The following is a 13,748-nucleotide window of genomic DNA, read 5'->3' as shown; positions in this document are numbered from 1 at the left end:
ATTGAATCAACATCATTGATCAAGCAATTAAACATTCCTACTAACAAATAATTGACCCAAGAGTTGAGCAGATATATAGGGATTGGAAAAAGGGGACGCAATTAAACTATATACCTAATTTACCAGAAAACTTCGTAAAATTAATAGTTTACCCGATATAAGCACTTAATTTTCCTATTTAAAACAGTTTACCCATTCTTGATAAGTAAAATATAGCTTAAGCTTAATTTATTAATAGCTTAATGCAGTTCAAAAGTATTTTCTGTTGTGGCAAGAAGGAGAAGCTACAGCTAACCCGCCTTAACTTTTTACTTTTTCCATATGCATATGTACAGTTTACCTGCATCCTCATACCATGTGTCTTGAGCTGTTATCTATCCTCCACTTGCAGCATGTTTGCTTTTCTGCACGGGAACCTCGACATCAAACGATTTCTTCTGTTACCGGTTAATGGAGATGTCTTCTGCACAACTGTACTACAAAGAGGGAGAGAAACAGTATTAGGAAAACACATTATACTCAAAATCATCACTAAAGATATTTTTAAACAGATCAAAATCCATTCATATGAATAGTTTCCACACAAAGCAACTAAAAAGATGTAGTACCTAAGAACCAGTGAAGTCAAACTTTGCTTGCTATATATGGATAGCTATAAGAAACATTCATTTGTAGATTGTACTGTGTCATCAATATCATAGTTTCAAGTAATCAGCCCACTACATGGAAGAAAAACACAGAAAACGGAAAGTAGAAAAGTAGAATACATAATACTTGAGCTCTAGCAAGAATACTAAGTTTCTGAAAAAATTGCTAAACCGTCTTACAAATTCAATCATTAAACATTATACTTAACCTAAGACAAAGTATATAGTTTGTTTACAAAGCAAAACGAAGTGCTGCTATAATCTGCAACAGATATGAATCATTTCCACATAAAGATACTCAAATTTGATGGCACATTGAATAACCAGCAAGCAAAGCAATATACGCCATGTGCTAGCACGAAACTAAAACAAAAGGAGGATTAAAACGGATCAACCAAATAAAGAATCTATTAATGGTTATTTTTAACCTAACTATTAAAAGGAGCTTTATAACACCACAATCAATATATTTGAACCCAACCAAAAAGAAACTAATTGCATGTCATAAGTTTATAAACACGCATAAAATATATAACCTTTCATAACTACTCAAAAGCTCATACTCAAAAGTAATGAATTTCGCATTACATATTTCAATTACAAACCGCAAATAAAGTGGAATTCAAATTGATAAACTGGCAGAGGAAAATGCATTAACATTTTCATGCTATCTGCCTTGATGACAATATTCATGAGTATTGAGATTTTATAGAAATAGATAATGAAATGGGTGAGAAAATAACAAAGAATGTTCATCCTTTTTCAATCAGGAGCAATCCAAAACAGAACTAAAAAGAACCCATCTTTCAATTTTAGCTCTTTGACATCATTGAAAAAACATTACAATAAAATTTTGCAAATCGTTACTTATCATTCTTCAGAAGCATTTTTATGATTTCTAGGCATATTTTAAAAAAGAAGAAGGTAGAAATATGAATCCAAACAACCTCCAATGGATACGCTAATAGGATCGTTAGCCAACCACTAAATACTTCCAAAGATTATAAAAAAGTGGTGTCTCTGTCCCTCCCCCACCCCATGGCAGGCGATAAAAGGGAAGGCAAAAATCAAAATTTGCCTCTGCCTTGCGTTACTGAAAGTTTAAACTAAAATATTGTCTTAATTTGAAATCCGTCAAGGGTTATAGCTATCCCCTAAACTACCATGTTACCCAAAATTCTTTTATCAGCAACGTAGAAAAGCATTAAACCACCACCATTCCAATAAATCTCACACAAAACCCAAGAAAGAACAATGCAAAGAATAGTAGAAAAATATTGAAAGACATGATTTACCTGAATGTTCACAATGAAGAAAAATTCTCGCCAATCATGCGCCGCATATTTCTACATAACAAAAAAATTGCAAAAAATATGAGTCACGTTTTAATCACCATTTCTAACAACTATTCAATAAAGGATCAAACAACATATAACAATTTGAGAAAAAAAGGGAACTAAATTTAAGTTGAGTAGGGTAAATAATTGAAGTGACCTTGAGTCATTTAAGGTAAGATTTTTGTGTAGTGTTGAGCCATATAGCAAGAACAATTGATATGCAACACATTTAGCCCATGCGTTGTTGCGGGAATGTCAAATGGATCATAAATATTGTAAGTGTTAAAATAAGGGAAACTTCTGAACAAACTATCAGTTGACATGAAAGTTCCTTATAGGAAGGAATTGTTATGATGCTGCTACTATTGAGATGATTGTGAAACTGATCATGTTCAACTGGATATATTTAAGCATTGATAAAATGAGGATTAGATCTATGATTGCCATGTTAATTTTTATTATGATTTTTCTCATAACCTTAAAATAGGGCCAAGAATTTCGATTCACCATCCCCCTTTAGCACAGAGCAACTCGCTTCCTTTGTTAACAGACCAAAATAACACGCTCCTGTTGAGAATGACTCCAATGCCACACAACTGAAACATTACAAAGACAATTATAGAAAAATCCATGAATCCCTGGCTTTCATTTATCCAAAAGCATTTCGCATATTCATCATCTCTCTGATCATGAAAAATTTAAATTAATAATAATCACTCAAATCATATTATAGTATATCACAAACTCTGCCATCTGATAATCGATAAATTTAAAATGAAAACCATAATCTGAAATGTCCTAATTTTCACAAACACTTTCACAAAAGCCAAACAAAAAAAAAAAAAAAACAAAAGGAGATGAATGAGAAATGAGAATCGAGTAATTACCATGTCCGGATTTGGATGAGGAAGGAAGAGAAGGCCATGATCGGCGCTCAGTCTTCCTCTTCTTGTAATTTATGTTCCCCTTTCAAATTTCAAAAACAAAAAAAACCACCCATACTTGATTCCCATAAAATAAAAATAAAAATAAATAAATAAATAAAACTGGTATAAAAATTTCATGACACCTATAAAAATCCACCGTGCATAGTTCTTTTAATTCTATCACAGAAACTTCATTTTAAACTAACCTTTACACAATCCTAATCATTTGTGAATTACCATATGCTTATCATTATTTCAATGTCTTCTTATATATAGGGTGAGCTCAGACCAGTCACTAAAGTTGCTAATGTATTAGGCATGACTTACAATATTCTTCAGTGTCATCCCCACTCCATTTCTTCCCAAAACCCAAGTATTCGGTGCCAGAACTCCATCTTCTCAGTTGCTGCATGTCTTCTTGCAAATAAGTCATTGACTTCTCACACCTAGAGACCAAGCCATCACGCTGCAAATGCAAGCATCTCTGATCAGCATCAAAGGGGGTTGGCTTGGAAAATGATAACTGAGCATCATTCAAGGGATTATTCTGTAGCGATGTGCCTACTCTGGATGATGCCAAAGTGGCCCCTTGAATAGGTAATGAAGGTAGTCGTCCATCGAGCCCTTGGAAAGGTGCACTGTACTGCATGAACATGAGAAATGCGAAAAAAAATAAGAATTATAAAAAATAAGAATTATAAAAAATAAAGTGAATCAAACCCATGGATCTTATTGGAATTACTTTCATAAAAGCTTAAGCATTTTGGAAAGAACATTTTCATTTAAAAATAAATTTTAATGTCTTTCTATTCAAGTATGTTGTCCCAAAATTAAAAGTGATAGATGCTTTCAAACAGTTTGCTTTGTACCCATCATTAACATTACAATTTTTTAGAAGTAATGTAGACGGATTTGTTTAGTTGCATCAGGCTCCTCAGTTTTCAACTGACATTCCAATTTATGATCCACTGCCCCTTCTTTTCAGACAATAAATCTAAAACATTGATATAACCAAATGTATCCGATAATAGAAAACTACGTAAATTTCCTAAGAGAGTTCATGAACAGAAGAACCGACAAAGTATTGAGTTGATCATGGCTTTTATACCTAACCCAGTGAACAGCTGCTGGAAGAAGTATCTCAGGAATAAGCAATATTTTAATGGATTGCTCGGAAGCGCATATTCTTCAAATTCCTCATCGCAAGGACAGCAGCAAAGAGCACCCATCTCTACATTTCCACCAATATATACAAAAAAGTCAAAATTTGAGTTTCTGAAGACAAATCACACTTAAAACGGGCTCACCATCTCTTATTACTTATTCTCAGTGTATAGTAAGATCCAGTATCACATTCATACGCAATAGCATCTAGTACTAAAGCTCTTTCAAGTTTCACTCCAAAACCTCAAGTTACAGCTATAGATTATAATGACATTCATACACGATAATATTTAGTACTAAAGCTTTTTCGAGTTTCACTCCAAAACTCAAGTTACAGCTTTGTATTATAATGTTTCCCTTAGAAATGATCATTCACATTCAACAAAAGCATTCCAGCTGCTTCATTGATAAAGATTCATCAGCTATTTAACTCTACAAATAAGATAAACATAGAAAATTTAAAAAGAAACAGACATAACCACATAAACAGGCACGACAACATATATTTTAAAACAAACAAAACCAAGTCACAAACATGCTTGATTTCTCATCCAGCGATCAAAACCAAACCACATCTATAAACCATGAAATAGTAAATATGGAAATAAAATGTGATCGTCATCTAAAACTCGATAAATTAATTGTCAACATAAAAAATTACCTCACATCTTCACTTCTCTTCTGCTTTGGCATCAGCGGGTTGACTTCTAGGTTAACGAAGTCCTGAAAACAAAATAACGAAAAACGTTTACCGGTCCAACATTTCAACATGTGGTTTTGGTAAGTATGACATTTCAACATAAACGTGATATAGAAGACAGATATCCACATGTCATTTCATTTTTTCAGAACCAACAAAAAGGCCAAATATAAGAGAATTGAACCAATTTAAAACAGTAAATCAGTCTCCCAATAAAGGAGAACATAAGCATGATATACAAAGATCGAAAGGCACTTTTAATTTGGTTTCCTCAAAAGCAATGAAAATAATGCTAAATCAAATTGAATTGAACAAAGTGGAAATGTAACATCCCACATCGCCCAGGGGGGTGATCCTTATATGTATATTCCCATCTCTACCTAGCACGAGGCCTTTTGGGAGCTCACTGGCTTCGGGTTCCATAGGAACTCCGAAGTTAAGTGAGAAGGGAGCTAGAGCAATCCCATGATGGGTGACCCACTGGGAAGTTGCTCGTGAGTTCCCAAAAACAAAACCGTGAGGGAATGGTAAGCCCAAAACGGACAATATCGTGCTACGGTGGTGGAGCGGGCCCGAGAAGTGATCCGCCCCGGGCCGGGATGTGACAATTTGGTATCAGAGCCTAACCCTAGCCGCGTGTGTGCCGACGAGGACGTCGGGCCCCTAAGGGGGGTGGATTGTAACATCCCACATCGCCCAGGGGGTGATCCTTATATGTATATTCCCAAAGCGGACAATATCATGCTACGGTGGTGGAGCAGGCCTGGGAAGTGATCCGTCCTAGGCCGGGATGTGACAAGAAACGAGATAAATGAAGATTTGAAATTGCTTACATCTCTATCATATCCCGCATTTCCCTTACAAAATAAACAATTATGAATAGAGTACATGAAAATCAGCACAACAAAAAAAAAAACCCTATTTTTTATTATGCTGAACAATTACGAATACAGAAAACCATATAAAACAGTTCCTAATTACAGACTTAATACATACAATGGCCTAAAAAAAAAAGGCAAAATCTAATCAATTTCATCCAAATTCAATATTATACATCAAAGACACAATCTTTCGATATCCTAAACCAAAATTATCATACAAAAACCATAAATTTCCGAATTCGCAAGCAGCAAGTCAATCTCTCTCAATTCCTAAACAAATTCTCATAATTCTAGAATCCAAATTGTAATCTTCAATAATTTTTTAAAGAAAATCAAGAAATTATACCTTCCATCGACTAACGTACCACTCCTCATTCTCCACAAAGAAAGCATTGAACTTTTCCAATTTGTTCTCCAGCAACTTCACGAAATTGGTGACGTCCTTGGAAACCTCACCAGCTTCGCTGACTTTGCATACTAAATCTCTGTCGTCGGCCAATATGGGCTATTTAGTAGAGATTTGCCTTCGTCTCTGGGATAGATCAGCGTCAGCTGCTTCTTCAAGTCCTTGTACGACATATGAAGAATGGGTTAGAGATTAGTTTGATTAAGAATTAACTCACCTGTTATTGATTAAGAATTAATCCCAACCATGGCAGCTCTCCACTCTCAATTCACTTATTATTGATTAAGAATTAACTCCTAAAATTAATTAACAAAACCCATTACTCAAAAATCCAAACTTCATAAGGAAAAAAAAGTAAATACTGGTAAAGCTCAATTAAAAAATGAATAGGAAATTGAAACTGAGAAGAAACACAGTAGGGATCACCTTATCGTCTTCAAAACCACCTTATTCGGTTTTTCCTTGTTGATGATCTTGTTAAATCTACAAAAACAAAAATACAAATTCAATTAATCAAACAGCTTACATTATTTATGAATAAAAAAGTGATGGAAAATACACGGTTGGCCGAACATGCCGTCTTCGAAAGCAGAAGAACTTGAGATTCAATTTGGGTGGAATTGGGCACTGCTAGAAGGGAAAATAACACTAATAAAAACCAATACTATTTCAACTAAACCTATACCCCAACCAAGCACAACCAAATGCACACTAATCACATCTGTAACTATAGAAATAGGGAACCAAACAGATATAACAAATGTAATATCATTGGTTCAAAAATATTAAAGGAGCTATAGGTCGTAATGTAGCATGCAAAAGTGCTACTACTCTGAATTTCCAACATGCTCAACAGATCTCTGACTTTCCATATGTATTTAAATTGAAACTAAGAGATCATTTTTCCGCACACTGATTATTTGAGATTCGCTACGAAAATGAATCCATAACTTACTTACATTTCAAAATGCACTCTAACATCCATTAATCTAAACATAATTGCTTGAGCAAAGCAAACAATTCAATCTCATTCCTCCATAAATGTCCTTGTTTTATTACTTCATGGGGCTAATTTCTTCCAAAAGATTCACAGCCAATGGTTTCCAACATTAAAATATAACAACATGTTGAACACATTAAACAAACAGTTTTTCCAATTACTAAACAGTTTTATTAAACGGGAAATAAGGTTATTTTCTTGTCACATAAATAGCATTTACAATGTATCAAAGCAAGTGGTGGTTACTAAAATGAATATGTTAGCATACTCTTATAGCATAAAATCTAATAACCTAAATGATAGTGTTTCAATTGATATCAACAATCAGAAACAACACAATTGCAAACATAAAGTTAGGTGATTTCATGGTTAAAACCCATGTAAACCACCTAGACATAAAGAAATAAAAAATACATGAAAATTAAGGACTGACTTGAGCTTGGAGTCCTCATAATGCTTTTAAGAGTAGCAAATGTTCTTTTGGACTGAGTTCTGTTGGAGAGAGTTCCTTGTAATAAGATATCTCCTCTCTGCACAAACAACAAAATGGCAAAAATGGTTAGTCTGTCTAAAGAATGAAACCATATTAAATACAGTGAATGGCGCTAAGATGAATAAAACTGAAACAAACACCCATAATTTATAATTAAGCTAAGCAAATCACAGCAAGCACAACACAATGACAACAATATGAACTTTCAAATAACATAACATCTATCAACTACTCTGCACAGGATTTTCAAAAATGGATAACTAACCTGTAATTTAGAAACTTATGTCGTTCACTCGCTTACTGATTAAGTGTCTTAAGTTTGGGAAGAGTATTCCATGAGCTGCAAAACACAGTGAAACAAAGATCAAACAAAGACAAAAAGAAGTAGTTGAATGAATCATAATTTTGCCAAATTGTATGGCCATATGGTACAATGGGGGATCGTGACAGGCCATGGATATTGATGTTAACCTCAAACCTCACAAATCATATATAATTCCTTAAGAACTATATGTAATTTATCAACAAACAAACAGCTAAAAGCCAGCCCTGCAACTAATTATCTCACAAATAATGATTGTATGCATATCTAAGATAAAACTGAACCAGATTCAAAGAATTATTCGGAGAGTTCTTTCATAGCTTTCATACGGTCATCAATTAAGTTTTGCAGAATTATGTCTCATACTTCTTAGCAATGAAAGAAACACAAATAGCACTCATACTCAGAACAAAAAATAATCTTTAATTTCTTCTAATAATGTTCTTGAGGGAGAGAATGAAACTGAAAATTTATATTTTGGAGATTTTAGTGCACACATACATACCAACATGTGCAAGGAAAATATTCTGAATTTGAATTGCAGCTATAACCTCAATTGGCAATCAAGAATAAAACAGAAACCTATTCCTTATCGAGAACTACAGAGCTTGACTAAGAACATGCAACCATAATTGATGTTCTAGATTCTTATATTGAAAATTTTAAAGGACCAAAAGTGCATTGCTCTCTCGGCTAGACTGTGGCTATATGTAGCTTGTACCCTTCTTACCCTGACATGGATATAGTCTTGCTTGGGTGGCTCGGAAGGTTTAGAGCTTTCTTCAGCTGGCTTGTTGTCACCAGCAGCTGAACTTTCTTCAACTTTAGCCTTCAAACTGCCATTTTCATTACTGGATCCTGCTAATTTCACCCGTTTTCCACCTGAATCTTTCTGTTTGTGAACAAACAGGGCAAAGAAAACAATAAACAACGATACAAAAAATTCAAGACCAATCAAACAACATACAAACAGACATCAATAACTGAAAATCATGCAGCTTAACTCCCTTAACGACACACATCACGCCATTTTCAGATGCATTAACATTAAAAATCAAGTCTTTGCATATAGCTGAGACAGTAGAATCGCAACTTCAGAATTTCCGAATAGGACATGGATTCTATAACATTAGATAAAATTATCTATACTACACATATGCAGATCAATTCCAGATAAATTAAGATCAAATCAAGGTATGGAATATATCAATTTAGGGTTGGAAAATAACCTTGAAATTTCAATGGACATAGAGTAAGTGAGAAAGCCGAGAGACAGAGACAATGGGAGAGATGGGAGAGAGAGAAATGGTTTGAGAGATGAGAAAGTGAGAGATGCAGAGTCTTAGAGCCGGCTTCCCTCAACCTCTTGCGTTGTCCCCATCACCTCGATCTGATCGAAACGAAGCACAGCCTCTCTCCCCCTTGAAATCTGAAATCCCCACCCAAAAAACCACGCACGGGCTTCCATGACGCAAACGATGGAGTAAGACGACATAGGCGAGGGAAGGCAGACTGCGGTGAGAGGAGGATAGGATAGACGCGAGACCGTATGTGTCGTTCTCGTCGGGTCTGTGAGACGGAAGAGGCAATGAGGGTTTGGGAAAGAAACGGAAAAGACCGCCTTTACCATCGTTCTTCCTTCCCACGATCATCAACATGTATGCATCAAGATTAGCGGCAGAGATGACCAGTGGTAGTCTTGTAAATAAACTGAAATGTCTTACAAAACACTGTTCATTTCTACAGTGCAATTTCGCCTCCTTCTTTAGACTAAAGTAACTAATGACGGCTGTACGACCACCACGCGGGTCAACTGTCTTTCACATCTCTCACCTCCGAATCTTCTTTGCAAGGATCTCGAGATCCGTAAATCATGTACATTAATCGTATATCGTGCAGTAAGTTTTCATCAGGTACTGTTTGTAACGACCCGTTCCTAAATTTTAAGGTTTTTATAATTTTAATATGTGAATTTACGAAAATGCCCTTCGAGATAAAAACGCTGACTTTTGTTGACCATATTGTTGTGTCACGTAAGATTCATTCCCTTGGTGTAGCATCGTAGTACTCGTTGTTACGAATGCGTGGGCATAAGCGGAAGTGAAGTTGGAGCTAAAACAAAGATTTTACGGAACTCAGAACAATAAGGGTATTTTGGTAATTTTATAATTGGAGATATTTCCCTATCATGGACCACTGGCGAGCTAACACGTGGCAGATCTTTCCCCGATCTCATGGAATCCCTCTCCCTTCTCTCCCAGACTCTCATTCTCTCTCTCGAGCTCTCTCTCTTTTCTCCTCCTTCACTGTGCCACACCCATAACCCATATCCTAAAATCATCATCAAAACACAATTTCGACATCACCATCTTCTTTATCTCATCATTACGAACACAACCATAATCTTGGCATCTTAGAAGTCGAACCATGAAGCCTCGTACACGAACTTCGACGCAGGCCGCCAATTTTCGAGCGATCCACAACGAGTTAAGAAAGGTATCATTCTCTTTGTCTCATCGAGAATGATTTTCGTTTTTGAATCACCCAATGTCGTTGAGTATTGAAGAAGTTATATCCATTTGAATCTTACCCAGTTTCCAGCGACCTCCGAGGCTTTTGAGCCATTTTCCGACCAAATTACGGCGATTTAGCGGTCAAGGAGGGTACCAATTTGTTCGTCTCGTTTTGAAGTACGGTTTTTGTTTTTGAATCACTTGATTTTGTTGAACCCGTACCTTCCAGGCCATTTTCCGGCCAACTCCGGCCGCGGTTGAGGAAACCAAAGGTATATTCCCATTCCTTGTTCGTTGGGCTTCAATTTGATATATTGAATGACTAGTTTTGGTTAAGATTTAAGGTCGATTACTGAGGTTTATTTTTGGATGTCTTGTGGCATGGATGTCAGAAAAACTTAAATTTGCGGACAATAGGTTTTATCTTAGAACCAAATTTGTAATTTTTGTGTCTTGTGAAAGTTGAATGCTGTGGGAACCCATCAGTTCTTCATTTTTCATGTAAGAATGCCGTTTTCTGCTCTTTTATGGTTTTGGGTAGTATTACATTACTGATATGGTTTATGTTTTGAATGGAATTGAATAAATTATCCACTGGATATGATTTTGACCGGCTTTTCGGTTTATGTTTGTTATGTAAGCTGCTAATAACTATGTAGATTGAGTGATCTAACCTCTCCTTGGCCATAGCGAGCTTTGACACACTTCTGTGTTCTCGTTCCTAGGAACACCTTACCACGGTGGCATATATTTCCTTGACATTACGTTTCCGAGTGACTATCCGTTTAAACCTCCAAAGGTATTGCGTCCTATAAATCTCCAAATAGTGCTGTTTATTACTCTCTTATTTCATTATTTATTTTACTTTAAGGATCAGTTTTGTAGGTTGTATTCCCAACTCGAATTTATCATTGCAATGTTGATTCTAATGGCAATCTAAGCCTGGAAATGTTAAAGGATAGTTGGAGTCCAGCTCTAACAATAACCAAGTTGCTACTAGCCATCCGATCCATCTTCACAAGACCTGATCCGTGTAAGTTCTAATATCTTTCCTCCAATTTTACCTTCGGTATATCACTTCGTCGGTCTTAATTATGTAAGTAGTATATCACTTCGTCGATCTTAATTATGCAAGTATTTTTAAGGGAAATTTTGTCATAATTCCACGCAAATAAAAAAATTTGATAACAGGTTGGATCCATGTCTCGTATGAAAAATGATGTAGGAACAGAGAAAAATATTCCCAACCATAATAATAACTTAGCTTGCACCCCTGAGCAGCATGATGTATTTTTTGTACTGATTGAATGGATATTCACATCTGAGCAGATAATCCCCTTGTCCCCAGCATTGCCCGTTTGTACTTGGAAGATAAAGCTAAATATGATGAGCTTGCTTCTGAGTGGACGCTGCGATTTGCTAAGTGATTTTACCTGGGATCTTCTTATATCGTTGCAAATAGTCAGGAAGGACGTTATGTTATGAACTGAATACTGTGAGCTAGCGTGTTATGTACGCAACGGGTTTGATACCAAGCATGAATGTACCAGCTGAATTTTTTGTGGACCGATCGTTGAATAACCGAAAACCATGCTCAAAGGAAAATGCTTGTAATATATCCTTCATATGAGATCAATATCATATGTAATATAACCCTATTGCTTGATTTGATGCTCTACTAAGTTTACATGGTGCATGCTGCCGGGATTGTAAGTTTCTTGTAAGACCTTCGTATTCACCTGTTTCTCTCTCTTTCTTATGAAGAAGTCACGCAGGAACGTTGAGAAGAAGCAGTTTTAAGTACAAGATTTTAAAAAAAAGTGGTTCAAAGTTCCGACTTTGATTTGCATCAATGAAAATTGCAAGGAATGTGAACTATCTTGGCTCAATCTTTTCCATTCATATTATCTGCACGCCTCTTGTTCAAAGAAGAACAAACTGTTATAATTCTGACTTTCCTTTGGATCTTGCTTTTTGATGTATCTGGCAAATACACTAAACTTAGCAAATTAGAGAATAACTAAAAACACACAAGATTTATACTGGTTTGGTATAACTTTTGTCTAGGTCCAGTTGTGATTTCTCTGGATAGAGAAACAACGGCTTCTTTGATTAATAATAGAGTTACCATACTTTTGCAGAACCCTAGAACTAATCTCTCTTTGTCCCTCTCGGCTGTCTCTGGCTTTTCTCACTTGCCAGCGTTTGTTTCTAGCTTTCCAGCAAGCTTTCCCTAGCCTTGCCACACCCTATATATAAGTATAGGGTGTGGTTTACATGCCTATTCTCTAATTAAGTTTCCTATTCTATATGTAATAGGAAAGTGCACTTTCTTTCCTTTTTCCAATGATCTTCTAAGATTTCCAATCTAATTGTACAAGGAAGATTTCCAATCTAATTGTACAAGGAAACTTTTATTCTTTCTAGTCCTTTTAAGAGAAGAATCGGTGCATCTTTAATTTTCCTAATATGATCCTAAACAAGAAAGGACACTAACTTTGACGAGCCAAAATCCTGACACAAACATTTTGGTGATCCTCAGAAAAGAAAGAGACAGGCGGCAAATCCTCTTCTAGCAGGAACGCAAGACAATCGACGATGCATAGCTGTTGAAGAGAGCCTAGTAGTTGAGGTCCTTCTCCGGGCAGGGATTCGAGAGTGCCAGGTGTTTTGATCCAAAGATTTCGAACTTGTTAGTCCAGATGGTGAGTGGTGGAGAGCAACTTCTGTTTGAGAAACGGACTTCGTCTTGAGAGTTGAGAGTGAAAAAGGAACGATGAACCCTAACTGACGTGTCTCTTTTCCCAGCTAACATGAACCCCTAACTGATTAGCAATTTTACTGCGACGTACGTGAAGCACTACAACGGTTCAGAGTTGTTGCGTACCAAGAAAGTTTCTAAACATGAAGGCCTGCATCAAACCATTCTCCATCAAAATTTGGTAAAGAAGTATCATCCGTTTCTCCACTGCATCTTCCTCTGGAGCTGTTAATGAATAAGATGATCGCCTATGCTGCGAGTGACTCTGCAATGTTTCTACGCAAATTCAAGTCAAGTCATGCGTAAGTCATCACACACACACACACACACACACATATCGGAAACTAACCTATGCGCAACCTTGTTGGTCTCCCATCTCTCTCGCAAGCACAACGAACAATTGCATTATAGCGTAGCCTTGCCATCATGAAATATATTAGACCAAACACACAATAATCCTGCTCCTTTTGTCGCAGCGCCGCCAAAGCTAGAGTGGAATCACTCTCCACTTCCACAGCAGCTGCCCCCAAATCAGCCACCATTTACATCCCGTGATGTAGTGCCATGGCCTCGATGTGTAGAGGGGACTTGAACCCCG

General features: G+C 36.3%; 1 protein-coding gene and 1 long non-coding RNA gene across 4 annotated transcripts; one reads left to right on the top strand and one right to left on the bottom strand.

Annotated features, from left to right (window-relative positions):
• Positions 1 to 129: 129 nt before the first annotated feature.
• Positions 130 to 8,328, bottom strand: LOC137733225 (uncharacterized). 3 transcript variants are annotated; one of them, XR_011068426.2, is made up of 11 exons: positions 7,820 to 8,328; positions 7,495 to 7,591; positions 6,488 to 6,544; positions 6,002 to 6,222; positions 4,736 to 4,797; positions 4,019 to 4,141; positions 3,238 to 3,553; positions 2,872 to 2,950; positions 2,492 to 2,580; positions 1,943 to 1,993; positions 130 to 471 (listed from the first exon to the last, which is right to left on the bottom strand). It is a non-coding gene; the product is annotated as an uncharacterized LOC137733225 (long non-coding RNA). The 3 variants fall into 3 exon arrangements; XR_015961157.1 differs by lacking the exon at positions 2,872 to 2,950; XR_015961156.1 differs by lacking the exon at positions 2,492 to 2,580 and having other exon boundaries at positions 7,820 to 8,324.
• Positions 8,329 to 10,609: 2,281 nt separating this feature from the next.
• Positions 10,610 to 12,063, top strand: LOC137716618 (constitutive photomorphogenesis protein 10-like; the record flags this gene model as incomplete). Its single annotated transcript, XM_088690425.1, has 4 exons — positions 10,610 to 10,661; positions 11,115 to 11,188; positions 11,275 to 11,422; positions 11,719 to 12,063. Coding segments are annotated over 4 exons (372 nt in total), but the record flags the coding sequence as incomplete, so codon positions are not given.
• Positions 12,064 to 13,748: the final 1,685 nt, after the last annotated feature.

Source organism: Pyrus communis, chromosome 3 (assembly GCF_041283825.1).
Source record: "Pyrus communis isolate YQ-2024b chromosome 3, ASM4128382v1, whole genome shotgun sequence".
Lineage (NCBI taxonomy): Eukaryota > Viridiplantae > Streptophyta > Magnoliopsida > Rosales > Rosaceae > Pyrus > Pyrus communis.
Note: the sequence above shows the minus strand (reverse complement) of the source record. Positions and strands in the feature narration are given on the sequence as shown.